Here is a 13,689-nt window from a genome sequence, read left to right on the forward strand (position 1 = left end):
GAAACAACACGATGGACACACACGAGAAATGTCTTGATGTTTGGAGAAGATGGGAAGTATAACAAGTAAGAGAGGAACTGCAAAGTAATTTTTATGAACCACTTTTTACTCACAACACTGCAATTCCTTAAAAACTCATCTTAACAATCTGCCTGAACAGGTTGCAGTTACTTGCATGGCCACAAGGTGTCAGTATCTATTTTAGGATATTACCACTTTTTGGCCAGTTATGGTACTATGACCAAAACAGTAAGTTTTCCTAATTGTCAGTTATATCCATTATTTGGGAGAGAAACATTCAACTTTCTATTATATCATTCTATCCTTAAAATTTGGTTACTGTAAATTGAATGGTTTATAATATCATATGCACACAGACATGGAAAATGAAAAGATAAACAAATGGTTGTAGCCTGTAGGGAAAAAATGCTAAAATGAGACCAAGTTAATTAAGTCAGATGATCCTGGAAGACCTAAAACTTAAAGGGGAAACCAGCCCAATTTCTAAGGATGAGTACAGAAAGTGAGCTAGCAAGAACTTATAGCAAGAAAATTAGAAACACCAAGTAGAACCAGGAGATGAATTTAACAAGGAACAAGAGTCAGTATTAGACACTGTGGTGGCCCGGGAAAGAAATTAAGAAGGGGGCACCCTGTTCCCCTATCCTCCTTGTCCTCCCTTCCCCCTCCCCAGTGCTACTATATTTATATTTTCCACCGAACAGGAAGACACAAGTCACTGTTTCTCTTTCTGCGGTGTTGCGTTGTGTGACTTCTTAAGGGTTCCATTTACTTTTTTCTACATATGTTGTATTTTTATCTATTAACATTTGGAGTGGAATAACACATTGTGAGAGATTCCTGGCCAGGTTTTCCAGGAACCCTGCATATTCTCCCAATCAGCACACATAAACCACATTAGAAGGTGCAACAAAATGTTTTATTGGAGACTTCTACCTGAACCTATCCCCTCATAGGCTCATATACTTTTAACTTTTATAGCTCGTGGCTCGTGCAGCAGTCTGTACGCTGTAGGCAGTTAGCCATATCATGTTAAGTCCAGCAACCTCAGCTTTTGGTCAATTTCCCCAGTTCTCTCAGGTTTAAAGCACCATAAGTCTTGCTCTTACTTCATTTGTTAAATAGTCCAGACAGAAGAACATTTAGGAGAAAGAAACCCCTTTCTCCAGCAGCAATCTCAACTGGGTTCAGCTAAGCTGCCACACCCCAAACACAGGATAGTCACCTTTAAACCAGCGGTCTGAGACATATAGTCTGCTCAGTCTTGGGCTAGCAGCCCCTGCTGTATGGAGGTAGAATAGTAGCATTAGTGGAAGATAACCCCTTACTCTTCCACAAACAGCTATTATACTACTTTATCCTAAATTAAAAATAAAATCTTTTTTTTATTTGTGTGGTCTGGTCATTTAATTTTTCTAATTTATATTGATTCCAGTCACTGGTTTCTGCCTTCCTCTGTCTTCTCTTCTGTCTTGCCAGGGTTTCCTGTCCATTTGTCATTTCTCTCTCTTCTCCTGTCTTCTTCTCCTCCACCTTCACATCCATCTCCAGCATTGAACTTTTCCTTTAAATTTCTTACTTTTATTTTTCTGCCTCTGTCCAGATTTTATTACGAGAATCATTTCATAAATAATGCGCACTATTTTTTTTTTTTTAATTTACATGTTTTTTTCAAGTATTTCTTTACAATCCTTCAATATAGTCTCCTTGCTTTACAATGACTGAGTCTCAACATCCAGGAAGCTTCATTATTCCATCCAAGACACCATTTTTGTTCAGTTGCCAAATAGCTTGGGTACCGGCAGAAGAAAGCTCTTCTAGAGATGCAAAATGATGTCCATGCATAGGTTGCCTCAACTTTGGAAAAAGGTCGAAGTCTGGTGAACTCATGTCTGGACTATAGGGAGCATAAGGTAACATCTCCCAGCCGTATTCATGTAGTTTTTCAATGACAAGTGGAGAGCTCCATCTTCCCCACGACCAAAAAAATTTTGACGAGCTCAATCAAAAGTCAAACAAATGATGATTTTTGCTTATGATCATGAAGGCATCATCATCATAAAGTTCCATGTGGAAGAAGTGTCACAGCAATGTATTATCGTGATTTTTTACAAAAAATAAGCTGAAAAATGCACAAAACCCGACTTCAGTTGCTGTTGGCTGGGCCACTCATTCTTCACAACAACACTCGTCCGCACATAGGGAATGTTGCCATTGAAAAACTACGCAAATACAGCTGAGAGGTATTACCTTATGTTCCCTACAGTCCAGATATGAGTCCACCAGACTTCAACCTTTTTCCAAGTTGAAACAACCTATACGTGGACATCGTTTTGCAACTCTGGAAGAGCTTTCTTCCGCCGGTACCTGAGCCATTCGGCAACTGAACGAAAACAGTGTCTTGAATGGAATAATGAAGCTTCCCAGACGTCTGGACTTGTTCATTGTAAAGCAGGGAAACTATATTGAAGGATTGTAAAGAAATACTTGAAAAAAAAAATAGTGTGCTGTTTTTCTTTCCTTCCTCACTTTCTACCCTACATCCACTTTGGCATTAACTTTTAACATTTGACTTTCTTCCATTTTTCTGCTTGCTTACAAAACTCTTTCTACTTTTCCATGCCTTCCCTTCCCATGTATCCATGTGTACGATCTCCTCTCTATTTCTTCTCCACTATTCCCATCTATCCATAAGAAGCATATCTTTTATCTTTCTTTCCTTCCACACCCATTGCTGGGCACCATCTCCTCCCTCTCTTTCCCTCTCCTGTGGCCTAACTTCTCCGTCTTCCCCTTCCCCCCCTATGGTCTGACATCTTTCTCCTCTCCTTCCCACTGCCTGGCATCTCTCTCCTCTTCCCACGGTTTGACATCTCTCTCGCTCCTTCCCTCCCCTTCCTGTGGTCCAACATCTTTCTCCTTTCTGTCCCCCCTTCCTGCAGCCTGGTATCTCTCTCCTCTCCTTCCCTCAGTCTGGCATATCTCTCTTCCCTTCTTTCTTTCCATTCCCTAGTCTGGCATATCTCTCTCCTCCCCCTTCCAGTGGTCCAACATCTCTCTCCCCCTCCTTCCATCACCCTTCTCTGGAATCTGACATCTCTACCTTCCATGAGTCATTTCTCCTCCTGCCCAGTGTAACATTTCTCCATCCCTTCCTCCTTTCTGCCCCCTGCAGTTCAACATCTCCCCTCCCTTCCTCTATACTGGCCCTCTCCCAATCCAACAATTCTCCCTCCTTTCCCTCCACCATTCCACCATTTCTTTTTCTCTGCCTCCTGCATACTTCCTCTCCTCAGTCCTCATTCCCTCCCCCAACCAACATCTCTCCCTCTCCCTCCATGAGTCTAACTTTTCACTCTCTGCCCTCTCCCTTTCCCCCGTGAGTCTAACTTTTTTCAGTCTCTGCCCTCTCCCCTTCCCCTGAGTGTGACATTTCTCCTTCCCTCCTTTCTGCCCTCCCCATCCAATATCTCTCCCCCTCTATCCATGAGTCCAACATTTTCTGTGTCCTGCACACTTTCTCTCCTCACCCCTTCCCTCGAGTGTGACATTCATCCCTCATTCCTACCCCCCTCCCCAGTCCATCTCTCCCTTTCTATCTCCTTGGGCACTCTCTCTTACCCAGCTCTTCTTTATCCCACTCCACAATCTACCTTCATTTGCTACCCTGCTGCTAGCAATGGCGTCTCTTCAATATTGTAGGCCCGCCTCTGATGAAACAGAAGTTACATCAGAGAGGGCGGGCTGCAGTAGTGAGACGATGCCAGTGCTGGCAGCAGGGCAGCATATGTGATTGGCTGCTGCCAGCAATGTCCTTTGGGCTTAAAATGAAGGTAGGACCAGCCCTATTCCAGATGATGATCACACCAATTTTGGGGGGCCATGGCCTCTGTGCACCCGCCCCCGTGTTCCAATGCCTTTGATTACCTCATTATAAAATCTAACATCGATCAAGACAAACTTGTAGTCTTGATTTCACTAGATCTTTCCTCAGCCTTTGATTTTTTTATAGACCACTCACTTTTACTAGATATATTCAGCAACTGGCTCCCAGCCGGTTAAGTACCGCTAAGCTGGCTATTTCCCACTGAATATTCTGGACAGTGGATTGGTCAGTGACTGGCTAAGCCATGTGACATAGGCAGTCACTGCCAATATTTAGCAGCTCACAAGCTAAGGCACATGGCCAGATAGACCTACTTAAAAAACAGTTCTATCTTTGGCTGCTAGGGGAAGTAGGAAAGTTAATGAAAGGAAATGGCAGAGGATTGTATAGCTGTAGACTGAGTGTGCTTTGTGATGGCATGAGGAAATTTGGGGGGAGGAAGGTTAGACTATGGGCTAGATTCACTAACCTGCCGATCATGCCAATCCGTGGCCAATCCGCAGCAGGCCAACCAATTCATGATGGGACAATATTCAAATGGGGGCGATCGGAGGAAAGCCCTCCCACCAACCCCACGGATCGCTACTGAGTGATCCTGATGCATGCGCAGACCATCTTCTTTGCTGTCCGTGCTTTTTTATTTTTTAGTTTACTTTTACTCACGAGGCTGTGGTTTTAACCTGCAGGTTTAAAGTGGGTTAAAGCCACGGGCTCGCGGTGCAGGGAAGGGAGGCAGAGTAGGAGAGTATAGGGGCTGCAAAGGCAGGAGAGTCAGGGCTGAGCTGGGCAGCAAAAAGGCAGGAGAATCGGGGCTGAGAGCAGGGTTTTTGTACAAGCGACTGGTCCTCAGCAGTCGCATGTTTTTGGATCGGCCAGCCCAGTCGGTGTGCCTGAATTTTGTTAGTGAATCGCGTCTTCCTACTGTGCATGCCATTTCCCTTCATTTGCATGCACGGATCGGCATTGGATCAGCACAGAGGTTAGTGAATCAGGTTGGAGGAAATCGGGTCGCAAACTGTTCAGTACACGATCGGTTTGTTTAGTGAATCTAGCCCTAGGTGCGAGGGACTTTCTCTATGGCCAGAGAATGAAGAAACAACAGGGTCAGTATTAAGCAAGATTTATCTGATAGGAACAGCTCCTACCTGGATGAATCCCACTGACTGGATAATGCTGCTGAAAATCCAGAGAGACCATCTCAGCACTAACTGGGTAGTGCCAATCAGAGCCGGCATTAGGGAGGGCAAACATAGCAGCTGTCCTGGGACCAATAGCTCCAGGGGACCAGGATACCTTCCTTTCCTTCCACCCAGTTCCAAAGTCCCCATCTCCTGTAAAAATACAAAGAGGTTGCCATTGCAGAAGCAATTCTCTAGTGCTGCCTGTGGCCTCCTCGGTGCTGTTTCTTTATTGTGGTCCACCCAAGCAGAAAAAGGAAGTTGCATGGGGGGAGGGGAGTGCACCACAGCAGAGGAACAGTGCCAAGGAGGCCATAGGCAGTGCTAGAGAATTGCTGCTCTGCCGGCTACCTCCTTTCATTTTTACAGGTGAGTGGGGCTTTGGAACTGGGTATGGAGAAGGAAAGGACATCCCGGCCCACAGGTGCCCCTGGAGCAGCTGACTTTTAAAATGAAGGGAGGACATTTGGTGGACCCAGGAGTGGTGGGGAGACAAGGAGGAAGAGTATATTACTTTTAAGTAACAATGAAGAAAAAATGTATATTGGAACCAGATCCTCTGTATAGATCAAGGTCAGATCAATTAACATATTACAATTAACATATTGTTTTGTAAATACATTAGCTGTATCCTGTCTTGAATGTATTCTATGTATGTTAACCTGTAACCCATTCTGAGCTCGTTGGGGAGAACGGAATAGAAAATTAATTAGAAAATAAAATAAATAAATAAGGGTGAGATGCTGGATGGGAGAGCAGGAATTGGGGGAGGGGTCTTCTTAATTTCTGCCCTGGATCCCAGCATGTCTATCAGTGGCCCAGGTGCCAGCGCAGTTCCAGGCAGAGCTGTGAATTACCAGGTTAGCTGCACTATTCAGTCTGTTAACCAGGTAACTTTCTGGATAGAGCTAAAAAAGCTGTCCCAACTTTTTCTAGGTAGTTATCTGGGTACTTGTCTGAATATTGCTGGTACCAATGTTCCATCTAAGTTGCACGGCTGCGCAACCGCACACCTCTTGAATACCCCATGCAACAGTGCAGGACTGCCACTTGCCAGGAGCAGTAATTTCCCACCTCCCTCCCGCTGTCACTGCTTCTCTGAATGAGCAGCAGCAGAGGCAAAACACCCTCATTCTAACACAGGGCCACACTTACAGCCTCACTATGATCAGCTGCTGGCTCAGTCTAAGAACCAGAAGAGCATGTCGGCAGGTGTGCTGACTGAGGCTGCCAGTGCGGTCCCACAGGAGACTGAGGAAGGCTGTTTTTCCACTGCTGCTGCTTGTTTGGAGAAGCAGTAGCAGTGGCTGGGGTGGCCATGGGAGGGAAGAGAGGAAGTGGTGCTTATGGTGCATGGCACAAGCAGCTGAGGTATCAGGTGGGGAAAAGAAGAGACAGAAGGGAGATAGGATGAAAGGAAGGAGGAGGTGAGAGAAAGGAAGACACTGGATGGAAAGAGAGAAGGCGCTGATGCTGTAAGGAAAGGAGGAGACACTAGGAGATACTTATGGAAAGGGAGAGAGGGAGCAGATACTTTATAAAAGGAGGAGACAGAGGGCAGATACTGGATGGAGAAGGGAAGAGAGAGGGTAGATGGTGTGGGGAAGAGACAGAGGTGGGAGATGATGGAAGGGAGAAATGAAAGGGGAGATGCTGGTTGTAAAGGAGAGAGGGGGCATGGCGGATGCTGTATGGAAGTTGGGAAGAGAGACGAGAGGTGGCTGACATATGTGACATTTGTAGTGTTTTGTATTACTTAAGTTCACACTGTAACACCTGGTATTGGATGGTGGACATGGATTTAGATCAGATCTTTCTCAGTAATGGCTCAAGGTAAATTACATTCAAGTACAGTAGGTATTTTTTCATGTCCCTGGAAGTATTATCATATTTAAGTTTTATAACTGAGGCAATGGAGTTATATGCAAGTCCAAGATCTCAAGTGACATCAGTGGGATTTGAGCTCTGGCTCTGGTTTCCCTAGTTCTGAGCCAGCTGCTCTATGTTTAGTAATCAGAAAGCTAAAGGCTAGTGGAGCTGGAGCCTGATAGCCCGTTGGCAACCTACCAAACATTGGAGGGCTTTTACTAAGGCTCGCTAGCCAATTTAGAATATAATGGGCAGGTTAATATTTAGTATGCTCTAAATCGGCTAGCATGCCTTAGTAAAAGACCCCTATAGTTATGTAAATTATTTTATGGTTGTAGTGTAGTGTGACATTACAGTAATAGGCGAAATCAGAATGGGGGAAGTAAAACTTTTTCACATCACAGAATTCCTATTTACTGTAAGTTACTTTTTAATATTTTTTTTAAAATATGTATATACATATATTTTATGTACAATTTTATATTTTCTTTCACTTCAATAGAAATTATTAAACTTCTCAATTTTTTAATATATGCCCTTAATGAAGCCACGTTAGCATTTTTTATCGCTATCTGTGGCAGTAAAAGCTTTGACGCTCATAGAATTCCTACGAGCGTCATAACTTTTACCACCACAGCTGGTGATAAAAAACATTAACATGGCTTCATAAAAGGGGGGAGGGGGGGATAATTTGGCATAATTCTCAGAAATCGCTTGTCTCTGCAACTCCAACTCCCCACCACCACACGCCAGCCCAGCCCAAACCGACTGCTGCTCAGAACTCATCATGACTTGTACATCTGCTTCCCTGACGTTAGCTGGTATCCAGCTAAGTTCTGGCATCGCTTTGTTCTGAGATCAGGAAGCCCGAGAGCCTGTCTCGATGGGTGACTTTAACTGGGAGGCCCGCTAGGTCGCCTGTCAGGAGGGGAAGGGGGGCTGGAGTAGCTTAGGGGAGAGGGGGATAGGATAGATCAGAAGGAAGATCTTTCCCGCTAAGGAATGACCCCGGATTAGTGGGAGGCCACGGCCAAAGGTGCAATAGGAGGGAGTATTTAGGGGCGGACCTCGAAGGACCCAAATGGTCAATCGGTCCTCAGAGGCAGCTTTCCCACCTGCCCACAACACGGCATGGAGTGGGGATTAGGGTAGCTCGGGAGGTGGTATACTGAGCTATTGGCTGCTGGGCTCAAAGGATGAGCGGTGGGCTGGCTAGGAGCCATGTCTGGTGGGTCGGATGACCCTGGACAAAGTTGGGACATGCCACCTTTTGGACCCTTGCTAGCATGGCGGGGTCGGGGGCCATTTAACTGTTGCAGTAGCTCAGGACAAGATATTGGTTAATATTATATTTAAGTTATATGTTTAATATTTAATATTATATTAATAATAATAATAAACAGGGCTGCGGCCAAGTTTCACCACTCAACGGATTTGTGTCTTATTGGGGATTGGGTAGAAGGTACGGGTTAGGGGTGAGGGGTGGTGTTTTGGTGGGGGGGGGGAAACGGGGGCCACTCCAAGTTCTGCTGTTAATTGAGTGACAGTGTCTGGTTCTGGCCTGACCCAGCACTGAAAGTCCAGATATAAAAATGCTTGCAGCTGTGGGATGAATACTACCCTCAACATGTCCTAGAGCCTGTAGTATTGAGAGAATTGCTAGTGGCACAAGAGAGGCAGTGAAGTGAGGTGGCAGAATAATAAGTGAAAGGACCATTGTTCTTCATTGGGAATACATGATTGTTATTATTACAGGAGATTGAATGTTGTTGCTTTTTGCAATGTTTGTTTAATAAACAGATTAATACATAAAGCAACATTGTCTAAATATTTATCTGGCATGACTTAGACACAGTGGATCCTGCCTAGAGGCATAGTAGGGTGGACTAGAAGTCTTCTTGGAGTTCCTTCCAGCCCTATCTTTCTAAAAAAATCAATATTGTTTTTCAGCTGTTTCTAAGTTTTAATTTATAGCTTTAGCAGATTATTTTCTTTTATTTCAGGAAACTCTGGAGGAATTTGCTCAAAGTATACCAAGTTACGAGATGGATCAGAGGCAACTTTGAACACAGGACTAATCACAGTGCAGAAATATGGCCAACATTTACCTCCTAGACTTATTCATATTACTTTAGCGCATGAACTTGGTCATAGTCTTGGATCGCCAGTGAGTACATGTGACAAAACCACCCCAGCACAGAGAGTCAGTTCTGAATTTGACCTGAACCCTGGGTTACAATAGCTATAAATGATTTAATTAATTGCTGGGTGGAACATGTTATATCAAAGTTTGCGTTGCTTCAGAGGCAGAGAGCAGAGAGACAGGACCACTCCATTCTCCAAATATCAACTGAACAGATACATCAACAGATTAGCCACAAACAGAGGTCTGAGCTTTGAGTAATTACTAAAAGTTTTTCAGTGCTGTTTTGTTTTAGGGAATGGAGGCTAGTTTCTGTGGAAATATTGGGAGACTGCAGCAGGAGGTCCCGTCAGACATTTCAAGATTGGGGATTGTTCCTGCCCATGCTGGTTTCAATCTCGAAATGACTGCTGAGAACCCCTCCTCCCCCCATGGCAGTCTCAGCAGTCATTTTAACTGATGAACCAACAGGGACAGGAGCACCTAAGGATCCTTCTACCTGGAAGAGGGCAGTCCACAAGGGCGTTTAAAGGAAGACCTAGGGAAAGCCCTTGGAGGGTGGAGGGGTTTTTGTTGGGATAGATTGCTTGGCCTGGCGGGACCAGCTCTCTGGTGCTGCTTGTGGGGTGGGGAGCAGGAAGAGAGAGTTAAGGGGGGAGTGAAGTTCAGTTTCAATCAAAATGCACTGGCATTTCTGGCCAAAATCAAAAAGTGACCAAACTTGGATTTCGGGCTGGTTTCAGTGCCGAAACCAAAATTTGGTCAACCTCTACTGTGTGGTTCTTGATCTGCAGTCATTTACTGTGTTACTGAGAATAAACATGTGGGATAAAGGTAAGCTAGAGCAGTGTTTTTCAACCTTTTTACACCCATGGACCGGCAGTAATAAAAGAACTATTCTGTGGACCGGCGGTTGAAGAACACTGGGTTAAGTCGTGGGCCAGAGCCCGCCCATCTCTACCTAATCTCCACCCCAGACCCCGCCCCCATAATAGTACTAATTGCACCTTGCACGTCCCGTGCCTCATCTGGAAGCCTTCCCTCTGACGTTGCAACATCAGAGAGAAGGCTTCCGGTTCAGGCGCAGGATGCCCGCAGGAGCCACTGAATCAGTTAGGAAGAGGGATAACGCCGCATCGATCGCACCATGGACCGGCGGTTGAAGAACATTGTTTTGGGCCTGATGCACGTGCTGGCCTTCTGGACCAGCAGGAGATTTCTGTGGACCGGCACTGGTCCATGGACCGGGGGTTGAAGAACACTGAGCTAGAGGATATTGTGTATCTAGATTTTTAGTAGGCATTTGACAAAGTACCTCATAAGGAAATTTTTAAAAACTCATGAGCTAGGAGACAATTAGGGGCATAATTTAAAAAGCTAAGGATTCCTTTTACAAAGGTACGTTAGGGCCTTAATGCATGAAATAGCGTGCGCTAAAATGCCATGCGTGCTAGCCGCTACCGCCTCCTCTTGAGCAGGCAGAAGTTTTTCGGCTAGCGTGCGCTATAGCACTCGCTAATCCGGTGCATGCACTAAAAACGCTAGCGTACCTTTGTAAAAGGAGCCCTAAGACATCCCAAAAAAACGCCTAAGTTGGCACTTGGATGTCCTAATTGGATACACAGCAGATGAAACATCTCGCTTAACATCGAGGAAAAGTTTCAGAGTTCAAGAGGGCATGTTATGGGAGTGCTTTGGGCTTGTTAGACTTGAACATCTTGCAGGGATAATCAAACCTTTCCCAAGACGTCCTGGATAGAACTTAGATGTTTTGGGCTAGACCTCTTTTGGAAGCATCTAAGTGTCAATAAGGTACCCAAACTGACTAGATAACAACTGGAGGGATTAAGTAATGACCCCCCTCCCATACTCCCCAGTGATCTCTGACCACTTTCCACCCCACAAAGATCTGAATGAAACATTACATACTGTATTTTTCACCCTGCAAGACGCACTTGACCATAAGACGCACCTAGGTTTAGAGGAGGAAAACAAGAAAAAAATATTCCGAACCAAATGGTGTACTAATATATTTAATAAAATATAACAGAATAATATTTCAACCATCTAAAGTCAACAGTAGTATTAAGAACTATCATCACTATCATTAACAAATGAGGAGAGACTTTAAGGTTCAAGCACTCTTCTAGTTTTCTGTCCTACCTCCCTGCCCTGTCCCCTGTCCCCACTCTGGTGGTCTAGTGGTATGCTGGGACAGGAGGGATCTATCCCAGCCGACTAACAATTTTTTACCCCCCCCCCATACCTTTATAAATCCTGGTGGTCCAGCAGTTTATCGGCAGGAATGAGCTCTCCACAGTCCTGCCCCACGCTGAGCCCCTCCTTCGCTGGACAGCTGCTTCAGATCGCATAGCCAGCGGCGCACAAGGCAGAAGCGAGCTTTTCGCACTCAGCCTGGGCCCGCGCCGCTCCCTGAATGGCTGCCGTATGTTAGCGCAAGATCTGAGGCAGCCATCCAGCGAGGGAGGGGCTCAGCGTGGGCACGGGGAGGGCCCAAAAGCCCTGATTGGTTCAGATGCCTAAGGCCCTTCCCAAGGAGTCAATCAGGCCTTAGGCACCTCCCTCTGTATCCAGGATACTGAGGGAGGAGCCTAATGCCCTAATTGGTCAAGCCAATTGGAATGGGCACTGGGGAGGGGAAGGCCCATCATTTAGACAGGGGCCCCAAGGCAGGATCCAGAGATTGGGCTTCCTGCTCCAACATTTTAAGAAAGGTATTGGGGAGATGAGGGAGAGAGGAGAGGTTTGGGGTGAGGGGGGTGGTCCAGTGGTAGGAGGCAGTGGGCATTCTTCCTGTCATATTTTGGGGTTGGGGAGCAGTGGCTCCTGGGAGCCTGACATGGGGGGGAGCCATGTCGTGGGGGTGTTCTGCATGACAGGAGGGAGTGGGCATCTCTCCTGCCATTTTGGGGGGGGTTTGAGGGGGTTCCTGGCATGGAGGGGCTTTTTTTCTTTTGGGGGGGGGATAAATTGTGGATGTGTAACATACATCTGTGCCATTAAAAAAGAAGAAGCCTTAACAGCAGTGACAGGAGGCTGCTTCCCCTGTCACTGCTGTTAGGACTCTGCACATGTGTCAATCGCTCAATCCCTGCATGCAAACTTGATAGCGCATCGATCGCTGCTGGAGAATCAGCTAGAGAATCAACCAACAGTGATTGAGTTGGTATCTTTAGTGCATCTAGCCCAGGGGTCTCAAAGTCCCTCCTTGAGGGCCACAATCCAGTCGGGTTTTCAGGATTTCCCTAATGAATATGCATGAGATCTATGTGCATGCACTGCTTTCAATGCATATTCATTGGGGAAAACTTGAACACCCGACTGGATTGTGACCCTCGAGGAGGGACTTTGAGATCCCTGATCTAGGCCTATGTGACCAGTCCTTTAGAACGATGGCCCCTCCCATGTCTAGGAACATAAGAATAGCCGTTCTATTTGACAAATTCATCGGCTAAACAGATGTCCTTCACTCACTATGATATTTCCCCTTTGCAAACCTGATGTAATTTCTTATGTACCTCCTATTTCTTATGTAACATTTCTCTTCTTCCATTCAGTAATTCGCTGATTGTCCAGCCTTCTTTCAATGTGAACCGCCTAGAAGGCATTTGACTATGGCGGTATAGAAAAATAAAGTTATTATTTTTATTACTGATTCAGACCAATGGTCCATCTAGCCTAGTAGCTAATCCAGGTCACTGGTACCTGGCAAAAACCCATGCAATAGCAACATTCCATGCTACCAATCCAGGGCAGGGAGTGGCTTCCCCCATGATTCTCTCAATAACAAACTATGGACTTTTCCTCCAGGAAATTGTCCAAACCTCCAGGAAATTGTCCAAACCTTTCTTAAAACCAGCTATGCTATCCGCTCTTACCAGAACCTCTGGCAATGCTTTCCAGAGCTTAACTATTCTCTGAGTGAAAAAAATATTTCCTCCTATTGGTTTTAAAAGTATTTCCCTGTATCTTCATTGAGCATCCCCTAGTCTTTATAGTTTTTGACAGAGTAAAAAATCGATCCACTTGTACTCATTCTACACCACTCAGGATTTTATAGAAATGGAGGGGCATTTTCGACAGGACGTCTAAGTCTGAGTTTGGACATTTTGGGAAAGATATCCAGAAATTAGTAGAGAAAATGTCCATTCTCAAAACAGCAAGACATCTATCTGTTGGGTTTTTTGGGAGGTTTTTTTTTTTTAGAATGACCTATGTAGACATTTTGGTACTTAGTATGTCTATCTTTTTTTGGCCATTCTGAAATATAAATATGTCCACATGAAAAACACACAAAAACTATTTTTTCGGATGTTCATGCAGCTAGCATTCTTAGCAAACTGTTCACAAACAACTGAGCATTCCTCGGCATAGCAGAAAGATTACTACAGAGAATGTCATATTAAAAGTCCCAGGTACAGACGTCACTTTAACTTGCTTCTATTGTATGGTGAACCCTCCAAAACCCACCCAAAACTTACTGTACCCACCTGTACATCACAAAAATAGCCTTTATGCCTGCAGGTGTCATCTTAATGTAGGTACAGTCGGTTTTGGAGGGCTCACCACAC

The 13,689-nt window shown here is 45.2% G+C and overlaps 1 protein-coding gene across 3 annotated transcripts in view; it reads left to right on the forward strand.

Annotated features, from left to right (window-relative positions):
- The window catches only part of LOC117365650 (disintegrin and metalloproteinase domain-containing protein 10-like), a 129,255-nt gene that overhangs the window by 81,574 nt on the left and 33,992 nt on the right, over positions 1–13,689 (forward strand). For all 3 annotated transcript variants that reach the window (XM_033956263.1, XM_033956264.1, XM_033956265.1), the window contains one exon: positions 8,958–9,121. In XM_033956263.1, coding sequence (XP_033812154.1) covers positions 8,958–9,121 — 164 coding nt within the window. The remainder of the gene's footprint in view (positions 1–8,957; positions 9,122–13,689) is intronic.

This window comes from Geotrypetes seraphini, chromosome 8 (assembly GCF_902459505.1).
Source record: "Geotrypetes seraphini chromosome 8, aGeoSer1.1, whole genome shotgun sequence".
Classification (NCBI taxonomy): domain Eukaryota; kingdom Metazoa; phylum Chordata; class Amphibia; order Gymnophiona; family Dermophiidae; genus Geotrypetes; species Geotrypetes seraphini.